General features: G+C 36.1%; 1 protein-coding gene across 1 annotated transcript in view; it reads right to left on the bottom strand.

The window, feature by feature from the left end:
- LOC107711675 (GREB1-like protein) overlaps nucleotides 1-14,584 on the bottom strand; it is a 33,909-nt gene extending 19,325 nt beyond the window's left edge. Inside the window, exons 1-13 of the mRNA XM_016516694.1 lie at nucleotides 14,348-14,584; nucleotides 10,847-10,931; nucleotides 10,207-10,366; nucleotides 8,889-9,065; nucleotides 8,467-8,643; nucleotides 7,798-7,974; nucleotides 5,952-6,074; nucleotides 5,296-5,412; nucleotides 2,889-3,029; nucleotides 2,630-2,755; nucleotides 2,014-2,154; nucleotides 1,092-1,277; nucleotides 601-903 (exon numbers count right to left, since the gene is read on the bottom strand). Of these exons, the coding sequence (XP_016372180.1) occupies nucleotides 601-903; nucleotides 1,092-1,277; nucleotides 2,014-2,154; nucleotides 2,630-2,755; nucleotides 2,889-3,029; nucleotides 5,296-5,412; nucleotides 5,952-6,074; nucleotides 7,798-7,974; nucleotides 8,467-8,643; nucleotides 8,889-9,065; nucleotides 10,207-10,363 (1,825 nt within the window). The 5' untranslated portion in view covers nucleotides 10,364-10,366; nucleotides 10,847-10,931; nucleotides 14,348-14,584. The remainder of the gene's footprint in view (nucleotides 1-600; nucleotides 904-1,091; nucleotides 1,278-2,013; nucleotides 2,155-2,629; nucleotides 2,756-2,888; nucleotides 3,030-5,295; nucleotides 5,413-5,951; nucleotides 6,075-7,797; nucleotides 7,975-8,466; nucleotides 8,644-8,888; nucleotides 9,066-10,206; nucleotides 10,367-10,846; nucleotides 10,932-14,347) is intronic.
- Between the last annotated feature and the right edge of the window lie 517 nt (nucleotides 14,585-15,101).

The raw sequence follows: 15,101 nt of genomic DNA, 5'->3' as shown, positions 1-15,101 counted from the left end.
GTGCACACCGACGCGCAAAACGCCAGGCGTAAAAGTGTCATTTTTTCAAAAAAGCCTCGGGCTCGTTTTTTTAGTTTGACACGCCGCGTTAAAAACTGGCCGACCAATGAGATTGGCGCTTTTGTTCACGTGCCTGGAGTTGCTGAAGTTACAGTAAAACATGACTTGGTGGCGCTCAAGCGCAAAACGGTCTTGCCGAGCACACATTGATACCTAATGCCGAAGAGGAAGTAAGTAGATGAAGAAGATGCAACGAGGCAAGATGAATGTAGAGCTGCTGGTCTCATTGGTGTCTGAACACAAAGGGCTTTATGACAAACGCGACAGCGACTACAAAAATCTCGATAAGAGGGAGTTGTTATGGAGAGGAATTGCAGATCAAATAGGATTCGATGTGTACCGGGGTATTTCAGTTTTTCATTAAGTGCCATCTAATGTCGGGGAGAGAATTTGTACGTTCACTCGGCTCATCGCCAGCGAAAATCGCTTGGGTATGAACACACAAGACACGTCGAAAAACGCTGGCGATAAGCGCACGCGATAATCGTCCCGGTGTGCACGAGGCTTAAGAATGAAGTCTTTGAGAGCAGCAGAACGTACCCAACACTAACACGCAGAACTCATTAGCTCCACTTTTGGAGGTGCAGATAATGAGCACATAATTGGGCAGACACTGCTGCTGCTGCGGTGGTGTTTCACTCAGCGAGCGCAGCGACTCAGAGATGCCCTCGCCCAGAGAGCCATGACTGACCAGCACCTGAACGCCACCCCCTGACACACTGGCCTCCATTCGAGCTAACCAGGGAAGCTGGGCGGGAGACACGGGAGGGCCGGTCGGACCGCACAGCATGGCCTTCAGTACAATCTGCTCGAACTCTTCCCGTAACGGGATCTGCTCCATACCTGCATTAAAGACAGGAAAAGGAATGGTCATCTCACTATAGAACAAATACTCACTGCTCTTGCATAATACTTGAGCTAGATGCATTTGAAGTAAGACATTTAACAAGCTGTGCACTCTTATCTATAAGTGTACAGATACATTCATGTTATTGATGCACTAAAACTTATTGTCTGTCAGTGTTATTTACCCAGCCGAGCGAGGTATTGCAGTGTGAGCAGTATCATGGTCTCTGTGGTGAGTAACTGGCTTGCTGACATGCCCAGACTGGCGAGGGTCTTCTCATTGAGCTCTCGGCCCTTATAGCAGCTCACCAGCAGGGGGCTCACCACCAGATCACCCACATTGCCAAAGAAGTACGGTAAAGTGCCTTGACCTGGAGAGAAACATTCAAACAAACAAGTTCACACACACACACACACACACACACATATCCAAACACTTAAAAATGGATTAAATCAAGAGATCTGGTAATATTGTGTGCTGTGATGAACGTATTTCTGTAAAACTGACATGGATATTAAAATAGTATTTCAGATTATGCTAGTGTCACGATGTTTATAGTTTTTTTCTGCATGTTTCCAAATTTGAATGGTTTAAAATATAAAAAAATATCTATAAAATAAAGGATAATTCCTGCTAATATATAGATTAACTACTTTAAAAGCTGTTTTGTTAAAAAAAATGTCTTAATATATTATTAAAAATAAAAAAACAATAAAATTTAAAAATAATATATTTATTTAATATTGTTAGTAATTTTTTTATTGACAAAAATGTTGCTGAGTGGTTTGCGACTAGCTCTCCTGAGCTTTATATCTTATTATCACTCTTTGCTGTTTAAGTTCTTAAATATAAATGAAATATTATTATTTATCTGATATTGTCAATCAAATTAATCTGACATTGCTAGCTTTTTAATCTATCTATCTATCTATCTATCTATCTATCTATCTATCTATTTCATCACTCTGACAGTTTTTACTTTATTCCCACTAAAAATAGCAAAATATTAATTCAGAAATTAATATACAAATACACATACATACACACACACAGTTATATGTATGAGCATTTAATATATAAGCCTGTTATGAAGACAGAGTACTGACCAATGAGAAGGACTGGTCGGACCCCAGAGGAGTTCAGAAGGTTGTCAGGGATGATGACAGTTTCTCCCGCTGTGATTGGTTGGGGTTGTATGACCCCTGACACTGATGGAGGCTGCTGATTGGACAGGGACAATAAAGAACCTGGAAAGAAAGAGCAAAACATTACATGTATGTACTTTTTGTACTGGAACACACAGCATGTGCTGTCAAGCCATTGTGGAAACCTAATAATACTTTAGATGGATCTCTTCAGTCTCTCACGCTTTGTTAACGTGGCACTCTAATCAATGTTGTGGACAAGGTAACTAAGCTACATGATCACAGTGGATGGATCTCCAGTCTCCACTCCTTCAGCTGTTGTAATGCATAAACCCTGCTAAACAGTTCAAGACCTACTTTAGCGTGACCTTTCACCTCTATTTCTATGAAAACAATGAATAAATCATCCTTGTGGATGGAAAATGTCACGTCCCTTGGTACTTGTTAAAAATAAAAGCGAAGGTAATCAAATTCATGGCTGTGTTCTGCTCAGGGACATGCATAAACAGCCTGGAGGAACAGCACAAAAAAGCACATTAACAAACAACAGGCTGAGGATGATTCAGTCGAGCCCCACCAGAGCTGCACGTCAGCGGACGGATGGCTGGCACAGGGACGGCCGTGGCCGGGACGGGGACGAGAGAGGTGGGGTGCCAGCTGCGGTGACGCTTTTTAGGTGGACCTGATGACATAGCAGAGGATGCTGCAAAAAAAGAGTACAGGATGGAAAATGTTTGCATAGTTTGCAATTGCATTTGATGATGCCTTCTAAAAACAGATTTGACAACTAATGATATGCATCAGACAGCATTGTGATTGGCTGGTTTAATGCTTACCTGGACTGTCTCCCGGTTCTGTGGTCCTATAGCCATGAGTAGGTGTGGCGAGTGGGTTTGTATGTGGTGGGCTCAGTAGACTGGACCGTCCATCCATACTTAGACCATTAGTTAGACCATTTACTCGCAGGGCAGTAGGAACTGAACAACAAAAATATAAGTTTTGAAGTCAATAAAACAGTGTAGAGAAATAGATATACACAAGCGGTCGGCAAGTCTCTTCAAGGCAGCATTTATTTAAATCACAAAAATACAGTAAAAACAGTAATATTGTTAAATATCATTACAATTTAAGACAACTGTTTTCTATTAGAATATATTTTAAAATGTAATTTATTCCTGTGATGCAAAGCTGAATTTTCGCCATCATTACTCCAGTTTGCAGCGTCACATGATCCTTCAGAAATCATTCTAATATGCTGATTTAAAAAAAATATTATTTTATACACACAATTTGTAAAACACCATTTCAGACTAAAATGTATTCAGGAATTTCCTACGTGCCCTGAGGAGTGTCATGTTTGACACATTAATGGCTAATGTCCACTCTTCTGGTGACAAACTATGCAAACACCACATCAACGCACATAAATTCAGTCTCGCTCATTTCTGAAGGATAATGGGTCCTGTGGAGCACAGTTTATTGATTTCCTTTAACTGAAGGCATATTGATAATGAACTGCTGGGCCACTTTTACATCTAATATTCCTGACACACACATAAATAGAGCACATATGTGTTAAACGTCAATCGCAGGGAACGTGAAGCGTGGGTTGACATTCAAATCCTTAATACAGAATTTCCGGTCTTATATTGATGATTTGGAGTGAGTTAATGTGGGTGTGTGTGTGTGTGTGTGTGTGTGTCCGTGTGTGTTTGCAAAAGGGTTACATAAGCAGCCAATACAAATGACCTTCAGAGAAGAGATTCATTCTATCCTTTTGTGGAGAAAAACAAACAATGAAACAGCTAACAACATGTGAACCACAAAGTTGATCATTTTTGGTCGGTCATTAACTATCAATGTATTCATTTAAAAATAGAATACAAATACATTTTAATTTGAATATTTTACCTTGTTTATTGTTTGGAAACATAGCATAATATTTAACAAAATGTGTTTTTGTTAAAAAAACTATGATAATTAAATTTGTAAATTATATTCAAAGAAATCTATGTATACTATATATATATATATAGTATACATAGATTTCTTTGAATATAATTTACAAATTTAATTATATTAATTAATATATATATAAATAATTTATCTAACTTTTCTAGAAGAAATCATTAATTATCAATTTATTAATTTAAAAATAAAATACAAATGCAAATACATTTTAGTTTTAATATTTTACCTTATGTATTGTTTAGAAATGTAGCAAAATATTTAACAAAAATGTGTTTTTGTTAAATAAAACAATGATTAAAATTGGAAATTATATTCAAATAATTCTATGTTTATTATATTCTATTTAAACAATCTATTAATTTCATGGATGGAATCATTATCAATTTATTCATTTAAAAATATATAAAATATAAATAAATAAATTTGTAAATTATATTCAATGAAATCTATACTTATAATATATATAAATTATTTATCTAACTCTTCTAGAAGAAATCATTCATTATCAATTTATTAATTTAAAAATGAAATAAAATGCAAATACATTTAAATTTGAATATTTCACCTTATTTATTGTTTAGAAATGTAGCAAAATATTTAACAAAAATGTGTTTTTGTTAAATAAAACACTGATTAAAATTGGAAATTACATTCAAATAATTCTATGTATATGATATTCTATTTAAAAAATCTATTAATTTTATGGATGAAATCATTATCAATTTATTCATTTAAAAATAGAATACAAATGCAAATCTGAATTGCCAATTCAATAGATACTTAAATTAATTTGATTTTAACTATAACATTAGAAACTATTTAATGTTCAAATATTTAACAAAAACATATTTTTTGTTAAATACAACAAGGAGAATTAAATTCTGAAATGGTCTTTAAATATAATAATTGGTCGGCTGCTGAATGTACAGCGTGGTTTGTTTACATTTCTAATCCAAAGCTTTTCCACTGCATGGTACGGCACCAATAATCCCGCCCACTCTAAAGCAGTACTAAACTGCAGTGGAAACGCAAACCGTGCCGTACTGAGCCGAGTCGTACCACGCAGTGGAAAAGTGATGTTTTCTTTAGCAAACACCAAGCACACTGAATCGTTAAATTCAAAACCCATCAAAATAATTTTAACAACTTGCACTGAACGTTTCAATGCAGAAGCAAGTTGTACTTCTATACAAAATGATATACAGCTTTTTAGCTTGATATTATGAGCAATCAATGCTACTTGAAATTCAAAACGAGACAGATATCTGGTACCGATCGGTAAAGTCTTGGTCCCGTGGGTCGGTGTGTTCAGCGGTTTGTGGAAGCCCAGCTCTGGGGGTCCGAAAACCCCTAAAGATGAGCCAGACCGCATGCGGGCAGGAGGCGAGTCTGTGGATCAAAGAATAACTTATTATGATCGCAGCTTTGCTTTTTTACTCTTCATGGGAAATGAAGAAGATATGGCATTTAAATTAGTCGAAAAACCAAAATTCGATACAATAATGAGTCCTTCTCCTAAACCTGTTTTGTGCATTGTAAAAGACTGTTATTGCCACTAATGGACACACTCTGCTGCCAGCTGCCCGGCTCTCTGAATGGTGTTGTGAGGAAGAATGAGACAATGACTTTTCTTTCTTTCACTAAACACTGTTGGGTAAACACTGTGTGGCCTCCAGCCAGATGTCACCGAATGCTGAGTAGCCCCCCCAGTTTCACCCCCTACCCCCTTATGTACCCTCCCCCAGGACAGAACATGACCTCGGTGCATGCAGAAACCAGTAGAAGATGGAGAGACGCAGCGTATGCTGTCTTATGTGCTCCAGAGCTTCAGTTGTGCATGAGGCTTAAAATTGCATGTTTTTACATGAGAAACATAGAATTTTGTATAATAAGGCATGTGATATTTGATGGTCCACACATACACTCACCTGAGAGGGGGAGGGGAGATGGACTGTGGCCATTTGTGTCTCCATTTTCTTTGCTGCTTAGTGAGGATGAGGAACTAGGTTTGGATGAAGAAGCACTGTTCGATAATGGCCTTGTCTTACAGTCTGAAAACAAAAATGCACAGGTAATGTCAAGTGAACCATCTGTTCAAATCAAACAGATTCAGTATCAACTTTATGTATAATATGTTTGGATGGAAAGGATGCACAACATATCAGGGACATTCTTTTTTTTCCCATTGCTACAAGTATAAGAATAAGATCATTTCAGGGCCCATTTTCCCAATTTAAGCAGTACTTCTTTTCTATAGTTTGTATGGAAAGAATCATCAATTATCAATTATATAAAAATAGAATACAAGTGCAAAATACATTTACATTTTACCTTATTTGATGTTTAGAAATGCAGCAACATAATTAACAAAAAAGTTTTGTTAAAAAATACACTGATAATTACATTTGGAAATTATATTCAAGGAATTCCATGTATTCCATGTTCCACTATATTCTTTGTTACTAATTTATTCTAACACTATTGGAAGAAACCATTAATTATCAATTTATTAATTTAAAAATAGAATACAAATGCAAATACAAAAAAACCCCAAAAATAATATTTAACAAAAATGTGTTTTTGTTAAATAAATCAATGATAATTAAATTTGGAAATTATATACAAATAATTCTATCTATACTATATTATATATAATTTATCTTAACTTTTATGGACGATATCATCAATTATCAATATATTCATTAAAAATATAATTGCAAATGTATTTTAATTTAAATTAAATAAACATTTAAAATTAATTAAATTTTAACTTTAATATTTTACTTTACTTTTATGTTTATAAATGCAGCAAAATATTTAACTAAATGTTGTTTTGTTAAACAAAACAATAATAATTAAATTGGAAATTATCTTCTATGTATACTATATTCTATGTAAAAAAAGATCTTAACATTTCTGGAAGAAATAATCAATAATCACTTTATTCATTTAAAAATAATATACAATTGCAAATCAATTTTAATTGCAATTAAAAATATATTTAAATTAATTTTATATTTTTCTTATTTAATGTCTAGAAACGTAGCAAAATATTACAACAAAATATGTTTTTTGCTGAATAAAACAATTACACTTGATAATTACACTCGGAAATTGTCTTCAAATTCTATATATATTATATTCTATGTAAATAATTTACCTTTTATGGAATAAATAATCAATTATTAATTTATTAATTTAAAAATAGAATTCAAATGCGCATACATTTGAATTACCAATTAAATGGATGTTTAAATTAATTTGATACATTTTTAACTAATACAGTATTAGTTTACAATTACAATACAATACATTCACAATTCTGTCTACTGACATTTTCTTTTTATTTATATTTTATTACTATATTGTTATTTATAATTAATTGTCTATTCTCTTTATTATTAGTGTTTTTATTACCTTAAATTATATGTATGTCTGCACTATGTTTGTACTTTCTGTACTGGAAGCTCCTGACACCAAGACAAATTCTTGGTGAATCAAGAATCAGAATCAGAATCAGAATCACACACACAAGGCAATAAAGCTCTTTCTGATTCTGATTCTGATTTGAACTTATTCAACATTAAAATGTAATGTAGCAAAATGTTTTACAAAAACATATTTTTTTACATTTGGAAATAATCTTTAAATACAATATCTTAATCCATTTGCTAATCGTTAATCATATTAATTTAAACAAATAACATCGTCAGCATTTTCAAGACACCCCTCTGTCTGTGCCACGGGGCATTTTGCACATTGTACGTGTGCTACCTTTCCAGCAGATGAGGGTTCCCTTGCACAGAGCACCCTGAGAGTTCTTCACCAGGTAGTACTTTAAGTGCTTCTGCTTCTTCGGCTGAGTGGATAACTTCATGTTGATGTGGTTGGAGAACTCAGTGAAGTAGCGGAACCCTTTCTCACCACAGCCCACACAGTTCCCCGAAAACCCTTCACAAACACACACATACAAACAGACTCTTTAGAAAGACTACACAAAGAAAGGTTTCTGACCAAGACTTACACTGCATCTAAACAGGCAATAAAATATATTCAATATTGCTTTCTGAATGGCTGATTTTGTTACTTTACATAACATTTCACAGACACAGTGAGTTTTGTAGATTACGGCAACAACAATACTACAGCGAGAATACAAGTTACGCCTTCTTTTTTTGCCTGAACATTTGGGCGGCGTTATGCAAATCTTCCCATATAGTGACGTAGATATGTGGGGGCGTGTTAGAACGAGCTGTTTTAGGTAGGCGTGGCTGACTCTTAACTTTTATAAAGAATATCTCTTTGGATTTGAGACTTTAGTCTTTGCAACTTTACAGATCTTCTTTATGCACCAAGAGCTTGTAACACTCCAAAGAGAAAGAAAAAATTTTAATTGCATCATATGACCCCTTTAACTTCCTGGAATTGTATTGGAACACCAACCTAAAAGTGCATTTTTCCCATTCTCATCTGGCAAGAAGCGCTTGTCCACTGCACAAACGAGGATGTGCTCTGGGATGCTGGGAGATTTGGCACCAATCAGCTCAAACCCCGCGGGAACCTCGATAGACTCTGTTGCCATGGAAACCAGGCGCAGATCCTTTCCCGCTTGACAGAACCCTGGGCACAGATGAGTCAGCGATATAATGAAAACTGGCCACGCTGATGTAGCTAAACGCACGGTGATTTACTGTTTACACTATTTTTCAGTGCCACTGTCTCTAGTTTTGCAATGTCATTACCATACGTTTCACTTTGACACTGACTTGGCACTTCAAATTTGCTCTCTTCATAACACCGTGACATAACATATGACTTCAGAAGACCCGGAATGCATGCTGTAAATGGTCTACCAATTTCCCTACCATCAACAGTGCAGCAGCCGTCAGGAGGGGGTCCCTGCAGGTAAGGCAACGGTGGGCTGCTGGTGTCTGAATCCTCCTCGTCATCCATATCTTCAGTGGATTTGGTGGACTGGCAGTTCACCAGCACATGGCTGGATAGGTCGGACCTCATGCTCAGGTCCATTTTGGGCTTAATATCTGGAGGGTAGAACCAGAAACAGGTGTGTTATTGCCATTCATACATATATGCACACACACACACACACACACACACACATATATATTACAGTGCATATATATATATATATATATATATATATGAGTAACTCTATAATTAGGGGTTCATTTCACATCAAGAAAAAAGTGTAAAGACAATATGCTTTCCCAATGAAACAACTATTGCTTTCAGTTGTTGCCAAGCTTAATCATTAAACACCGTTTTGATATTTCAAAAAGAAAAAGATGTTTTCCCTGTTGGTGAGTTTGTCAACTATGTTATGGACAAACTGTATGGGTTTACAGGTCAACAGTTTCACCATTTGACTCATAATTTCAATGGAAGGCCTTGTCTGGCCAACCAAATGCTATTTTCCTGATCATTTTAACCTCAAAATGTACTATGCATTTGAATTTAAATCATAAAAATATTGCAAACCATAACAATGTACCCAACATAGTTGATAGGCAATCGATAGACTCCATGTCAATAGGTCACTGGACATCAAATATAGAAATAATTTACCATAAAGTGTTCAAAAAGTCAGTCGCAGAAGAAAATCACGATGCTGGTCATATTGTTTTGTGATTTTTATTTTTTTTATTTTTTGTAGTTTTTTTAGGGGGTGTTTGGTTAGTAACATAGTTGACAGATTTTTTGTGGACAGTAAAACACTTTTTTTTTTTTTTAAGAAAACAGAATTTTTCTAATGGTATTTCGGTTGTAGAAATAAATTTAATATAGATAATCTTGACTTTAAAATTTGTATTCATTAAGCGGACATTGCAAACACTGTAATTAAAAGGGCATAAAGACAATTTCAAACAAACTGAAAAACAGGGTGCACAAAATATATGTGTGAGATTATAGTATGCATTTTTTCTTTCTACTGGATCAAATATGATATTTCTGAAGAAAACTGTTAGAAAAAACTATTATCATCAATGGACATGAAATGTACCCTAAATTATAGACGGAATGACCCATATATAAAGCTTTTTGATGGATGTAATAGAGTTTCTCTGACTAAGATTTAGAAAATCTCTACCATGTTTCTCCTTAAAAATGCAATTTATGATTAAGTACGAATCAAAATAATTTCGTTTGAAGGCAAATGATTACCCTCCAGGTTGCTAGGATACTGATCGGGCTCGAGATACAGCTGTGTGAATACGGGCTGAGGGTCGCCACCGCTCGATCTTAATGAAGCCTCTATAGAGTTGTGAAGAGCCTCCTCAAAGCGGGCAGATTTCAGCTGCCCCGCGTATGAATTCCCCATGATCTGAAACAAAACGTACAATTTTCACATATTCATTGTGTTTAAATATGTCCTGCATAAACACCACACACACATCATGATTAGTTCAGTTTTGAACTCACAAAGTAGAAGTTTCATGGGTTAATCTATAATGAAACCGATGGACTGCGTGGATGAGATTTTAATTCCAGGCCTATTTGTAGTCTTTTGTAGAATAGACCTTGAATCTGTTTCAGCTGTATTGCTAGCACAAATAGTCCTGAGCATGTGCAGAAAGTACCTGAAAGAGTCAACAGCTATACTTCATCAGGACAGTTACAATGCCTGATTTCAAACAGTAGGACTCACACACAAATCAAATGAGACGGGAGTTCAATCAAGACAATGAGTCTGCCGCTTTAAGTTCAATGAAAAAACCCTCAAAGACAGCTCTCATATCTGATTATTATGCAATAATACGGCTGCAACAATAAACTCCATTTTGGAAAATATTTACCACTATACCTTTGATTATATTTCTTTAGCTGCAGAAGGACAGGATCACCTCTTCTCCATGGTGTATCAAAGTTGAACCACAGTATTCCTGCACCTACAGACAAAGAGTCAGAGCTTCATTTACAGTATAAATACCATATGATAAATAACTTGATAGGACAATCCATTGGGAATAACAGTTGCTTGAACTGCGCAATTGAATCTAAATATTAATGCAGCATTAGAAATTTGCAATGGGGATTTAAAAGCACTGAATGGAGAATGCATTGCAGTATAAATCAGTAAGAATCATATGTAGTGAGTATTAATCCATGCATTATCTCAGATCAGACAGTTGTGTGTAAAGCTGAACAGATCGCAGTGATCTTCAACATATGTAGCTGTTAACTGATAACACTGAGGGATGAGTTATAAGACACTATGACCTCAAGGGAATGTTTGTGGAACGCACAGAGGAACGGATCTCCATGTCTCCTACTTTCAGGCTCACACAAAGACTGATGGGACAGGTTTTGTTCTTTTGGCCTGGTTAAAACAAGAGTGAAATGCAGTAAAGCCATCAATCAGTCAGTAAACACTTCTGCCAAAAGTATACCAAATTTGTAAAGATTATATGACCTATATACTTAACACTGAGGGATGAGTTATAAGACACTATGACCTCAAGGGAATGTTTGTGGAACGCACAGAGGAACGGATCTCCATGTCTCCTACTTTCAGGCTCACACAAAGACTGATGGGACAGGTTTTGTTCTTTTGGCCTGGTTAAAACAAGAGTGAAATGCAGTAAAGCCATCAATCAATCAGTAAACACTTCTGCCAAAAGTATACCAAATTTGTAAAGATTATATGACCTATATACTTTAAAAAAATCAGAAAATGAACAACTGTGTGAATCGTTTTTATTAGTAGTTTTTAAAAGTCTAGGTTATAAAATGGATTTGTTTACTGATCTCTACCAGGTGACACGCCTGGTAAATAAATACTGCAGCTACATTAAATATAGTATTAGATGTCTGCATTTCTTTGGACATTGCAAGATTTGTGAATGATTACCAAGAAAACCGGATAAAACTGAGACCGACTACAGTCCAAAGAGGCAAATTTCACCATCAGAATCACTGAAAAGCTTCCTCTATGAAACTCCAATGGATATGGGTCAGCAAATCCATTTTTTTAGATACAAAAAACCCAACAAAGTCTCTGCAGATTGACATGGAAAATTGCTGGTGTGATGCATGGGTCATGTCGATTGATGCCACCACTGAATAACTCAAAAAACAAGTAGCACACCCTGTTTTGCAAACAGCTCACCGGAGGCCTGTTGGGCCAAGTTTCAGCTTATCACTCATCTTGATACTGTGATAAACAGAAGAAAAGTGTGGTAGCAGCAACTGAGCATAGTTTTGTCCTGCCTTCAGGGCTCTCAGGGTCCAGTTTGAACTGCTAATGACATTCAAAGGGTGTTAAATGCTAATGTGGACATGCCTGCGGAGGGCCCTGCCTTTAGGCCAAAAACTGTTTCAGCTCTAGTCACTTCTTACTGCTTCCATACAGGCTTTCAATGTGTTTTCTAATCCTGACTGATTATCTAGCAAAAAAAAAAAAAATATATATTTCCTTATATATGGATGATCAATATATTAAATGATTTAATGGTATATTGAAAATATACAGCCGCTTTCATATATTGAAAAATATGTGACAATATATTTAATTATATATTATATGTAATTTTATATTTAGTAATTCACTTCATAACATATAGATGTACATGTGATAAGATATGGTACTGCATGTGTATAAATACATTGCAGATATATTTACTCATGCAGTATTTACACACATATAGACATATATAATATATTTGCAAAGCATGCTGGGAACTTGAAATCTGCTGTAACTCATTCTGTGAATGTGTGTATACATCCATTCACATTTATATGGGAACATGTATGTGCAATATATGTGCACAATAAAGGATAAAACTGTATTAATTTTACAAGTAATGCTATTTTTGTCTTCATTTCTAAATATTTTATATGTATCAATATAGAGCCATACATGGTCAATGCATATATTGCAGTTTATTGAAAAATATAAGCACTAGTTTCCCATATATGGAAATGTATCATGTAATATATCACATTATATTTTGCAGTATATTCCCATATATTTTTGTTCCATAAGGAGACACATCTAAAAATGCACCAAGTCCCTTTTATTAACAAGGAATTGAAGAGAATGAATGTAGTTCATACTAAAAACAAAACTCAATCATTGAAACTTCAATATGACACTGAAAGTGTGTAGGCAATGAACATGCCTCTTTCACCGAACAAAACAAGTTTACCGACAACCAAGGACTTGGTGTGACGCAAATGGTGTGTTCAAGGATGTCCAATCCCAACTAAAGAAACCAAAAGCTGTACAAATATAAACTAGGGGATCCTGAAATAGCCAAGAAGGGAAACACAACACTTTAAGTAGCCAAAACAAACCAAACCACAGACACAGATAATTAGGTAAAGCTACAAGTTTGTTTGATTTGTTGGTAATGTTTGTTTTGTCTCAGATTAACAATTTTACACTTATGTTGTCCAATAGACACAACATTTGGTTGCCACATGCAGTTTGATGCATTAGTTTCTTGACCTAACTTTGTAAAGTAGATTTGAATATGTCAATATAAAAGGTTCTTTAATTAATAGCAACCAGGACAAAAACATTTAGCAAGGATGTTCTTAGTTGGTGGAGAGATTTGTCTGGTTCATAACAAAAATGAACAACATGATACATATTTTTATGCCGTTGCAATTTTATAGACATTTTCAGAATGCAGATCTTTTGATTTCTTATTCTTGTAAAAGTTTGTTTGCCTCGGCACCTGAACTTGCTGAGAGCGTGCTGTTATATTTCTATGTAAAAGGCCAAATAAAAGGTTTAGATAAAATGTGCCACATGTGGCAGTAAATGTGGTTACAGTCACACACTGCACTGTACCACTAAATACCTTTCTGTCTTTCTCTCAATCCACTCCCTCTTTTGTTTCCTTCCTTATCTGCATAATTACAATAAACTGATGACAATGGGAGAGGACAACTTGCTTTCAATGCACTTTCAATGAACAAATTCTACATTTGTTTCAATGTCTAAAAACAGCCCCTTTATAAGGTACAAACATTTAGACTAAAAACAAGCCCTTAAAGCAACACACAATGCATGATTTCAACAGTTAAGTACATCTAAACATAAAGAGTAACACTCTGTTACTTAAGTTTTGAATCTGCACTCATCACTGACCAATTCACACTTAGTTTTTTGTTTACATTCAGAGACATTAACCAAAGGAAAGAGAGTTTAAAGAGCAAAACTTCAAGCAGGGGGATAGGACAGAGATTAGCCAATGCAAAAATCTTTAAATAAATGGGGCGCTAAGAGCCATGGCCATTGACACCGCATTAGCAGGAGCCGGTGAGTGTCAAAGAAACTAACATGACACTTCTGTACCTTTCATAAGCAGCCGGGGTGTGGAGTGTGCCTCAAATCCCAATCAAGACCTTAAAGCAACTCAAACACAAACAGCCTGTTTCCATAGCAAATGTCCTTCTGATATCCAAAAGCAGCATCAAGGCTGAGCACGACGTGACAGTATTCCTTGTCCCTGTTGCGAGCTAGCAGCTCCCTGGTCATGATAGTCCAGAGTTGGGGTAGCAATGCCTGATTTCAGGAACTCCAGCGGAGTCACCTTCTCTGTCCTGTACTCAGTGGCTCTGGATACACAAACCCTCCAGCACTCACATACACAAACAGCAGGCCCTACCCCCATTCCTCTTGCCCCCTCCCTCTTCTCGGCCATTTGCTCTGTGGTGTGAGAGGGGCATTCTCTCAGGACTCATTCATCTTGGCCCTTGCTGACCCCCTAAGGTGACAGATGCTGTTGTGGAGAGGACCATACCACAGAGCACGGCACAATAGAGGCGAGGCGCCTCCGCGCGCCACACGCGTGCTGCGTTCGCCACGCACAATGCGCAGATGCCGCTCTCTTAACGTGACACCGGAGACCGCTAAGTGCCACGCTTGCAAATGGGGGTACGACGTAAGGAGAAGGATCGTTTTCCTCCCCTTCTGCCGCTCCCCGTTTTATTGGGGCTATTTTACTGATAGGGCACACCAATGGCAAACTAGGGACACTTGCTAAAGAATGTGGGGTCAGTCCGCATTTTGTCCGTTGGCCTTGCCTGAACTCACATCCCTCCCCTCG

This window comes from Sinocyclocheilus rhinocerous, unplaced genomic scaffold (genome assembly GCF_001515625.1).
Source record: "Sinocyclocheilus rhinocerous isolate Xijiao unplaced genomic scaffold, SAMN03320098_v1.1 scaffold807, whole genome shotgun sequence".
In the NCBI taxonomy this organism is placed as follows: Eukaryota; Metazoa; Chordata; class Actinopteri; order Cypriniformes; family Cyprinidae; genus Sinocyclocheilus; species Sinocyclocheilus rhinocerous.
The sequence above is the reverse complement of the archived record's forward strand: the minus strand, read 5'-3'. Positions and strand labels throughout refer to the sequence as shown.